The sequence below is a fragment of the Habropoda laboriosa genome, unplaced genomic scaffold (genome assembly GCF_001263275.1).
Source record: "Habropoda laboriosa isolate 0110345459 unplaced genomic scaffold, ASM126327v1 scaffold212, whole genome shotgun sequence".
Lineage (NCBI taxonomy): Eukaryota > Metazoa > Arthropoda > Insecta > Hymenoptera > Apidae > Habropoda > Habropoda laboriosa.
Genome location: NW_017100509.1, coordinates 3,926,076 through 3,937,029, shown reverse-complemented (window position 1 = coordinate 3,937,029; position 10,954 = coordinate 3,926,076). Strand labels below are relative to the sequence as shown.

Genomic DNA, 10,954 nt, shown 5'->3' with positions numbered 1-10,954 from the left:
GCAGGACTTTCGAGATCGAAGAAAGTCAGTGCAAAGATCGAGGAGAGACATTGGTTTAATGACGAAACGTGCTGAGTTTTTCAAGCTTTGCTTTGCTATCACTCGAACATGCCTTTTAAATCTTCACGACCTCGAAGCAGTAGCGAAATGTATCCATGGAAGCTCGCACAATGTCGTAAACGAAAGGACTAGTTACATTGATTATTGCTTCGACAAAATGGGCTTAAAAGTTGAAGCAGCGCAAAGCTCTCTTTTTCACGGGTGTTCCAGTCATTCCATGTTGTTCCAGTCATTCTATGTTGTTCTTGTTCGCATCGGACGTCGATTGTTCTGATATGGCTTCTATTATTGCCATTGTAAACGTTGGAATGTCATCGTGCTGCTTAAGAATCTCTGGATCGCTTCTTTTATAATCATTCGTCGCAAAAACAATGTACACAGATTCGTCGAGAGATTCCGGTTGCACACGATGAAACTCGAGTGGTGGGAAAAGGTGCACGCAATATTTGTTCGTTTCAAGTGACGTTAATTCGTGTTTGGTTCAGTCATAGATGTCATGCTCAGAGCAATTACGATTTAAACGTACGCGTCGATTTTTTTACACAATTTATCATCGACAAAGTCAAATCTTGTTCGTTCATCGAAGATTTGTATCGTCTTATCTCGAAGGGAAGCGAAAATTGTCGAATAGCAAGATTTCTCTTATTGCGACCATAGTCGTTGGATATTTTCCATAGTTTTCGTAACTTGACGCGTATGTTTCGGTGCAGAAGCGTGCCTAAATTCATTTCTCAACTACCCTGGTTTCTCTCTTACGTTCCCACGGTAGTAGTTTACGCGAAGCAATTCTGGTAATTGCTTCTCGAACGCGATTCACCTCGAGCGAAAAATGCTCGGAGACATAAATTTTCTATATATTGAGCAACGCATAAACGTGTACTGTGGCTAATCGCTGGAATATAGCTTGTGCTCGAAGCAGTTTTACGATTGAGAAACGTACACGTCGATAATCTAACGATCCTTTTCTTTCAAAGGTCACCTACTTTAGATACAAATTCAACGTACTTGTAAGAAATTACGCGGTCAACTTATCATCTAAATACTTCTTATTTAATCAGGAGACCAGTGAAATTGGCCCTGTAGCACCGGTAGATTATTTCCTTTTCGTCAATTAAACTTCCACTGAACGTTACATTCGATCATTCGTCCTGCCTCACCTTTCAGAAGAGCGATGGTTTTATTTTTAATCGACTTTAAGCATTTGTGCTCCATCAGAGATTGTAATTTAGAGCAGATTGTGTACTTGAAGAAAAGAAGAGAGCACTCTGAGAAAACGTTGTTCTTTCGAAGGGATTTGCCAAAGAAATCACTTTAGAACGAAAGCGTAAACTTTTGGATACAGTAGGATCCTCTGAATTCGACGTAAACCAAATTTTCTCTTCAACGACCGAGACAACAAGTGTTTGTTCTTTCAAAGAAATCAAAGCCAAATTAGTTACCTTATCAGTGTCGAATCGTTTCATTCAGATTTCTACTGTAGATTATTCGCCGATTAGTAGGGACTCATATTTTCTCCCAATTTTTACCGCAGAAATTTAAGAACCGTACGAACGAGTTGGCGGGGAATCCCCTCGAAAAAGCTCGAGATTCCATTCAACGAGCTCCGTTGGATCTCTCGGGAAGTCCGTATGGAGCTCGACGTGTACGTTTCGCTGGGGCAGGTGAGGGTTTCTCCTAGAAAAGCAGAAAGGAAACCCGAGTGCGGCGAGCGTCCCCCTTGGCCCGTCGGGCCATCCCAAACTGTCAGACGGACGGGTCGCTGCCGGGGGCGGAGCCCGTCTTGCTACCGTCGACACCAGCACCGCCACCGTCGCCGTCGGCACCTGCACCCTCTCCGCCCCTGTACGGCGAGCCGCCGGCCCCACGCGCCGACAGACCTCGGAAATCCAGGTTGTACTGAAAAACAGGTGCAAAACGGCAGATTATCAAGTGTACTTTCTCCTTCTCCTCCGATACTTTCCGATCAGAGATGGAGATGAGCTTTGCTGATACATCGAACGAGAAATATTTTGCTAATTTTCTTTATTTAGAACACTTTTTGGTCCGTAGGCGATAAGATTTATCGTGGTATTTTTTTTTTTTGAAATTATTAACACTAACCGTGCCACGTCTAAAATTTTATACGTAATTTTCTTTTTATTACTGTCTAAAGGCTATTTTAAGTGTAGAAAAATAGAATCTTTATTTTGTAATTTTATACGGTAAGAATAGGTGTACGTAAAGTGCCGGTACGGTTAGTGTTAACAATGCTATAGTTGGAGTAGTGAATAATCAATGCAGTATTTTTCGAGTCTCAGGAAAGTTTACCTTGTAAATATGATATATCTGGTAAATTACTTAGTAAAAATGTGGATAAATATTTCTATCTTTATTCGTAATTCCTTCTCGTTCGTAGTTTCTCCCACAGTTTCACTACTTTACTTTAATTATATGCATGAATATGTGTCAGACTATATCTCGAATAGGAACTTTGAAGCCTTATATCTCAGGAATTAATCGAAACATGAATTCCAAAGGAAATGTATCTGGACATTTCTTTCAATTTTCTAACGTCTTCGACGATGATTTAATTGGTACTTAAATTCATCGTCGAATAATAGCAATTTAGTCTCAAAATATCCTCGTCCGACGTATCAATCCTCTATTTAAGGATTATTCTAGTCTTTTTAGTTGCAAATGAGTTCCTTTAAAAGCATCGTAACTGTTAATGATGCTTCGATCATGAAGGATGAATATTATTGTTGTTTTATTATATGAAAATACTTGAACTCAAAATCCAAACGTTATAGCAAATTGTTATTCTAACGGTTGGTATTTAAGGAAATCATGTATATTATTTTGGTACACTAAAAATAAGCGTTATTTCTTGCGGTTCTCAACTCAAGTGTCAGGTGGTCTGACATTAATTGAAAAAAAGAAGAAAAAAAAAAACAATAAATTCTGTTACGAAACACTGCATTGCGTCCATTCCTGCAAAAAGATAGCTGAAAACAGTAAACTAGATTGATTAGCTGTTCCTCTTCGTGCTGCGGATTGTGTTGAATAATTGTTATTATGTACCTTGTTAATCGAAGCAAGGCCGTTCATACTCAACCATAAAAATTATTACAAAAGTTACAGTAGGAAAAAGAAAATCGAAGCTACAGCGTTGCATTAATAGAATAACAAAGCCTACGCGTAAAATGCACCCTAAAAGAGAACCGGTGAATGAAAAAGGAAAACACGTAAAGTACAACATCGAACGCGAATGATCGAATCACCCGATTGATCGAACTGAATAAATCAAATTTCATTCCTTCGAACCGTGTTCGTCTAAACACCGAAAAATAATCCTCCGGATTAAAATCGTTGCGTTCAATTTCAGGCGAATTTACCCGAAGAAAAATTCAATTTGCATATTTCGCGGAAGACTAAATTCGACAAAATTACGATCGCCTCGATTTCACCGTACCCGTCAAACTCGATTAACCTACTTTCCAAACAGTATCCGAACACCGAAGCTTACAATCAGCCAGAGGTGGAAAAGTCAGTCGGATCGATGGTAACTCGATCATTGCGCGGTGAATCGCTGTGCAAAACGCATGAGAAAGCAACGTAAAAAAAGAAAAGCGGCAAGAACGAAAAAGAAAACGAAAAGTGGAAACCAAGGTCGAACCTGTGCAACAGAAAGGACAGCGTTTCGGCGTGTCCGCGTAGCAATGGTGGCTGCACGCGTGAACACATGCGACCTTCGCGGTGCAACGAAAGTCTGTGTTATCTCGGCATTGTGGCGTGTCTTAGGTGCTGCAGCTGTGCCTGATACAGCTGCAGCTGCAGCAGCTGTAGATTCTGCAGGCAATAAGGTGCCTGTGGTCCGCAACCGGACGTTGTGCCGGTCGTCGAGTACGGGAGGACCGATGGATGAACGAAGGATGCAGAATTACGTGAAACGCTTGTGCTGCTGGTTGTGGTAGCGGTGTTCGGTAGGGTGTTGTAATTGAAGGGAGGGAAGTTTAGATTAGGACCTCTTAAAATACTGTGTAACTGGGAGGACGTCAATGGATGGGGTTGCACGTAGGGACTAGTAGATGGTAGCAATTGCGGACTAACTGGGTACAAGCAATCCTCTTCGGCTAGACCAGGCACCGTTGTCGGACTGACCTCCACGTACTGCGGCATCGTGATATTGTTCTATTCGATGGATACATGGAAGGACATGTATAACACTTTAGGCGTGATGTGACTGCGTCGCAACCTGTATGGCTCACCTGTGCGAATATTTCTCGTGTTTCGCGTGTCATTTCAACGATGCAAGGTGTGAAAGTGGCAAGTGGAAATGGGGAATAGTGTGAGTTTCTTTGTTAATTTGAATACGAGTGGACCAACACTGGTCACCTAATTATCTTTTCTAGCTGCGGTGGTAGGAGAAAACTTTTAAATGTAATTTAAATGGTTTCAATGGGAGACAAATTTCTTTTTCTACCGTGTATCGTAGCAGACAAATTGATGTGCATTTAAGCATGCATAATAATATGACATTGGAATCTAAAATTTGAACTTAAACGTGAAACTTTCTTTCATTTTTCAAATATAGTTGTTGTTATTTGACGTAATAGGTAGAATGTGGGACATGGATAATTGAATGTATGATTTGACCTTACGATAACAAAATATTCGCACAGAACTAAGTTTCGTGATTTTAAAGTATTACATACAGCTACACATTTACGTAAAAATTGAAACGTATCTTTTGCTAACACAAAACTAGCTACAATAAAAAATACCGTTCAGTCTTTCCTCCTTCATTTGGCCAAATTCATTCGAAATACCCAATTGAACAAAATATACTCGGATGTAACATAACATCACTAATCGTTGGAATCTACGTTTTCAAATGTACACAGCAAAACAACAAAGACTGAACATCGTTTTTTCTTTCTCTTTCTCCTCGAGCGAACAAAAACAAAAGTGAAAAATACTGAACAAAAGGCAAAAGTATAACGTGAATAAAACAGTAATCTGCGTAGTTTTGATACTTAGATTCACTAGGTGTGTGTTTCGTACAAAATCGAATTAACAACGCGTGTACGTATCTTACCTTTGTGGCGCAGACGAAGCACGTGGTGACCACTTTCGAAATCACGTTCATTAAATTTTTTGTCTCTTGTATCACGTTATCAACTTTCGTGAAAGTGGCTGCCTTTCCAACGGTGGGATTCTTCACGGTGAATTGTAGCTGCTGCACATAAGTCGGCACGCGGTCCAGATTTTCCAACAGTTCTTTCTTATGCGAGCCCCCTGGTACCTGCGCCCATGCAACATCGTATACAAAACTTACGTCTTCATTCGTGTCGCAAGGCAAACGTGCACGTGAATTGTTCTGCAACGATTCGACAAAATTCACGAAAAGTAGGAGTTTCACGAATATTTTTCAAACATGAAATTAAGAAATTTCTTCTTTTTCTTTTTGAATTTTTGCACCCGTAATATTCGTACTGCGATAAGAAATTTGGTGTTAATTGGAATTGTTACTATGATCTTTGTACGCAAGAAATATCTTCGTTTATTTACTTAGGAAACTTTAATTACATTACTGAAACTATATTGTTATTAATAAGGGAAATTCGGAAACTTTGTAGAAATGTAGTTCAATTGACGCTAAAATTGTAATTATTCTTTATTTCGGCAACGAAACGGTTCTAAGGGTGAAAACACCTCCTGGAAAAAAATTGTGTAAACGTCTGATTGATCATGAAAGAATCGTTGAAAATCACCAATCACATTTGCCCTGCGAAATCATCGTTATACGTATGTTGCGTATTTGAATAATTCTTTCAAGCAATGCCTGATTCTATTCTTGATTGATCGGCTAGTAATAAATACTTTGAAATACGTATATCTTGGGTACTTATAAAAATTGCATCTAGTTAAGTTAACAAAAAGATCTTCTATCCGTCCTAATAGAACACAATGCAAAAGTTTAAACGGAAAGTGTAATTTGTTTGAGAAGAACATCAGAGAGTGACGTTGTGTGAATGACAGTGAAATAGTACAGACCTTGTTGTTTTTGCAAGCTTCTCAAATGTCGATTAACTTAAACCTTTTAGATCAAATGAAATTAGCTTTTTCTCAAGTAACAGCAGCGAAGATGAACTTAAAACAAATAATTCGTAAAAACAAAAGAACGAAGAATTTTATCTCACGTATTTTAAAAAATTTTTGAAGTTTCAACGATTCACTTTCAAATTAAAAGGAAGCTACCACATTCAAATAAATTATATTTTCAAAGGTTCAAATCATTTTCAAATAATTTTAAAAGTATACCATGTATTATCTTTAGTATTTTCATAGGAAAGACAGATTTTTTTCTCCAACGAATCGCGCGAAAATGTGATGAAATTTCATTTTAGCTGCATTTCAACAATAAAGTGTGAACAGATACAATCAGAAGCTGGCAAAAACTGAGACATAATAGTCATGCCCCAGATAGTGGAAGGAGGGGGACCACAATGCACATAGACGTCGTCCACAGACGGAAGCATTCCCGTAGCATCTAAAACACACCTTACTAATCGTACACAAAAAAGTCAATGTAAATGTAGGTACACAAAATAGATTTACCAACAAAATAATGATCGTAGTTGATTTGGTGGTGTGAGACGTGAGAGATCAAACGGTTTTGTCTAATTTGTTCAAAATGAGAAAAATCACGTTCCTGTAAAACTTATGTAACTAATTATGAATGCATTCAAAGATTTTCTCTTAATTTACATTTTTTTTTTTCAACGAACCTTCAAACAACATACGAGAAATATTTGTAAATCTGAATGCCAGTCATTTATTTTTCGCTGTTAAAATTTCAATATTCTTCGTCATTTCAAATTTCCCATCGTGATGAAACTTGACATAAGAAGAATACCTCGCAAACGTGAATTAAATAAATTATCCCAACGCTTCTATGCAACACAAATCATAAACATAAATGTAAACGCATAAATTACAAAAAAAAACAAAAAAAAAAACAAAACAAAAACACAATCTTAAATTTAAATGAATCCATATTATCTTTCCAGTTTAATAAGGCAATTATACATATATAGGTCTTAAAGTCTATTCTTAATCGTTCGATTACCTAATGAAAATTACTTTACTGCCATTATGAGTCGCTATGGAAATGAATCGTTGTTCCCTTTATCCAAACGTGTTTCTGCAATTCTTTTCTTTCTTTCTTTCTTTTTTTTTTCTCTCTCGATGAAAAGGAAAAAGTGGTACAATTACACTACGTCATTCAAAAGAAACGATTGTTCAGGATGATCATACCAGGTGTCACAGTCTTGCATAGCACAGTAGTATGTTGCGTATAAGTAAGTACATAATGTAACAATAAAAAGGAATGTGTAGTGATATAAAGAGAAAACGACAACACTTAACAGCAATTGGTACAATGAGTACGCAAGAAAAAACGAGCGGTATATGCACGGCAATGAGAACGATCTGTACAAGGCGAACGGTGATCTCTATTAGCCCAACAAGGGTCTAAAGTAAAGAGAGAAAGAGTTACCTGGATGGAGGCATTCAAAGAGCGAGGGTCAATAAAGGGTTTCATAATACAAGAATATATTACAAGGTTAGCGTTCTTTTTTTGTTTTTTTTTTTTTTGTTGATTCTTTTCAAGAAGAGTATAGAGAGATCAAAATGGTTTCAGGTAACTATATATATTCGGCCTAGCTAGGAGGGTCGAAAGGGCAGCAAACGTGTTAATTGGAACATGTCTAATGCTAATAACTCGCGTCAGAGCTACTTCGAATCCATTGGTAATATTTACAGCGACGAATAAAACAACGTTCCATCATTCCGTTTACTCGATTCGTTTCTTGAAATATCGGTGAAATAAAAATGAATTAAAACCATTATCTCACGTATTTTAAAAAATTTTTGAAGTTTCAACGATTCACTTTCAAATTAAAAGGAAGCTACCACATTCAAATAAATTATATTTTCAAAGGTTCAAATCATTTTCAAATAATTTTAAAAGTATACCATGTATTATCTTTAGTATTTTCATAGGAAAGACAGATTTTTTTCTCCAACGAATCGCGCGAAAATGTGATGAAATTTCATTTTAGCTGCATTTCAACAATAAAGTGTGAACAGATACAATCAGAAGCTGGCAAAAACTGAGACATAATAGTCATGCCCCAGATAGTGGAAGGAGGGGGACCACAATGCACATAGACGTCGTCCACAGACGGAAGCATTCCCGTAGCATCTAAAACACACCTTACTAATCGTACACAAAAAAGTCAATGTAAATGTAGGTACACAAAATAGATTTACCAACAAAATAATGATCGTAGTTGATTTGGTGGTGTGAGACGTGAGAGATCAAACGGTTTTGTCTAATTTGTTCAAAATGAGAAAAATCACGTTCCTGTAAAACTTATGTAACTAATTATGAATGCATTCAAAGATTTTCTCTTAATTTACATTTTTTTTTTTCAACGAACCTTCAAACAACATACGAGAAATATTTGTAAATCTGAATGCCAGTCATTTATTTTTCGCTGTTAAAATTTCAATATTCTTCGTCATTTCAAATTTCCCATCGTGATGAAACTTGACATAAGAAGAATACCTCGCAAACGTGAATTAAATAAATTATCCCAACGCTTCTATGCAACACAAATCATAAACATAAATGTAAACGCATAAATTACAAAAAAAAACAAAAAAAAAAACAAAACAAAAACACAATCTTAAATTTAAATGAATCCATATTATCTTTCCAGTTTAATAAGGCAATTATACATATATAGGTCTTAAAGTCTATTCTTAATCGTTCGATTACCTAATGAAAATTACTTTACTGCCATTATGAGTCGCTATGGAAATGAATCGTTGTTCCCTTTATCCAAACGTGTTTCTGCAATTCTTTTCTTTCTTTCTTTCTTTTTTTTTTCTCTCTCGATGAAAAGGAAAAAGTGGTACAATTACACTACGTCATTCAAAAGAAACGATTGTTCAGGATGATCATACCAGGTGTCACAGTCTTGCATAGCACAGTAGTATGTTGCGTATAAGTAAGTACATAATGTAACAATAAAAAGGAATGTGTAGTGATATAAAGAGAAAACGACAACACTTAACAGCAATTGGTACAATGAGTACGCAAGAAAAAACGAGCGGTATATGCACGGCAATGAGAACGATCTGTACAAGGCGAACGGTGATCTCTATTAGCCCAACAAGGGTCTAAAGTAAAGAGAGAAAGAGTTACCTGGATGGAGGCATTCAAAGAGCGAGGGTCAATAAAGGGTTTCATAATACAAGAATATATTACAAGGTTAGCGTTCTTTTTTTGTTTTTTTTTTTTTTGTTGATTCTTTTCAAGAAGAGTATAGAGAGATCAAAATGGTTTCAGGTAACTATATATATTCGGCCTAGCTAGGAGGGTCGAAAGGGCAGCAAACGTGTTAATTGGAACATGTCTAATGCTAATAACTCGCGTCAGAGCTACTTCGAATCCATTGGTAATATTTACAGCGACGAATAAAACAACGTTCCATCATTCCGTTTACTCGATTCGTTTCTTGAAATATCGGTGAAATAAAAATGAATTAAAACCAAATGTTAAATTGCTCGTGTTACGCGATATGAAAATACTTCATTGAAAAGATAACGTCATGAGAGAGGGAGACAGAAACGTGTGAATATAATCATTAAACAAAAAAAAAAAAAAGAAAAAGAAAAAGAAATAAAGGATACGCGAGATTTGGATTTGACGTAACTCTGGCGTAGCAAATACGTAAAAACGAAACTCAACAGCGAAATTCAAGTAAAAATATTTCCAATATAGCAAGAATTAAAAACTCGGAATCAAGTCCAGTATAGAATCCGTAATAATAATAGTAATGATAATAATAGTAGTAATAATAATAATAATAATAAGAATAATGATAATAATAAACAATGATAAAAAGAGTAATGACCATAAAAATAAGGGCGATGTACGTGTATACGTATGTACGTATAGGCATCCCTGTACATACATACACGTATATACATAGCATCTCAACATCAGTCCAATTAAAAAGTGTGTATCACTTTGCTTTCAATCTACGCTGCCTTAGTAACTGATACATACCTGATAGCTAAATTGTCTCACAACCTTGTACAATCTGTTCGCCTCCTCGGCGAAATACTCAGCTTGGGTGAACAGATCTTGGGTGGTCTTTAACGCTCCTTCACCCCTTGTGAACTGGTACATCGAAAACGCCATCGAGGACATGTTCTTAGCCCGTTTCACGATGTCGTTGTTCTCCTCTAGGGCGCTTCCGCTCTCCTGCCACTTTTCCGTTTCCGCGTCCATCTCCGATGTGATCAGCTTCATTTCGAGGCCGGCCTTTGCTATCTTTGCCTGCTCCTCGCTATCCAATTTCACCGGCTTCAACGGCTTGCTTGTTGTACCGTGTTTCTGGAATTATTGGAAATTAACTTCGTCCCGGAGTAGGGGAAACATATTTTTCGAATTCTTTTTTTTGGAGGGGGGAAATACAGTAAATCTTCCACAAGTGTCAGACCGCAAGGAAGCTAAACCTGACACTCGTAGAGTCAGGGACTACGTTTTCGAGCCTCACGCCCGTCTTTGTAGTTTGCCGAACGTAGACAAGGACAGTGAATAAAAGATCGAGGCAACTAAGCGATATAAATATCAACTTTCTTAATTTTACGTTTATTTATCCCGAAATGTTTCTTAAAATATTGATGAGATTTTTGTGATGAAAATGATATCAAACACGACATAATTTGAATAACATTTACTTATTAACACGTTTACTGTCACGCCAGATTTACAGATTGCTGTCAGGCGGCTACAAGAAAATACATTTTAAGCATAGGATTATAGTATTATTCT

At 37.0% G+C, this 10,954-nt stretch overlaps 1 protein-coding gene across 1 annotated transcript in view; it reads right to left on the bottom strand.

Moving 5' to 3' along the window:
* Positions 1 to 3,813: 3,813 nt before the first annotated feature.
* Positions 3,814 to 10,954, bottom strand: part of LOC108576223 (alpha-catulin) — a 72,750-nt gene continuing 65,609 nt past the window's right edge. Inside the window, exons 9-11 of the mRNA XM_017939177.1 lie at positions 10,184 to 10,513; positions 5,138 to 5,344; positions 3,814 to 4,230 (exon numbers count right to left, since the gene is read on the bottom strand). Of these exons, the coding sequence (XP_017794666.1) occupies positions 3,814 to 4,230; positions 5,138 to 5,344; positions 10,184 to 10,513 (954 nt within the window). The remainder of the gene's footprint in view (positions 4,231 to 5,137; positions 5,345 to 10,183; positions 10,514 to 10,954) is intronic.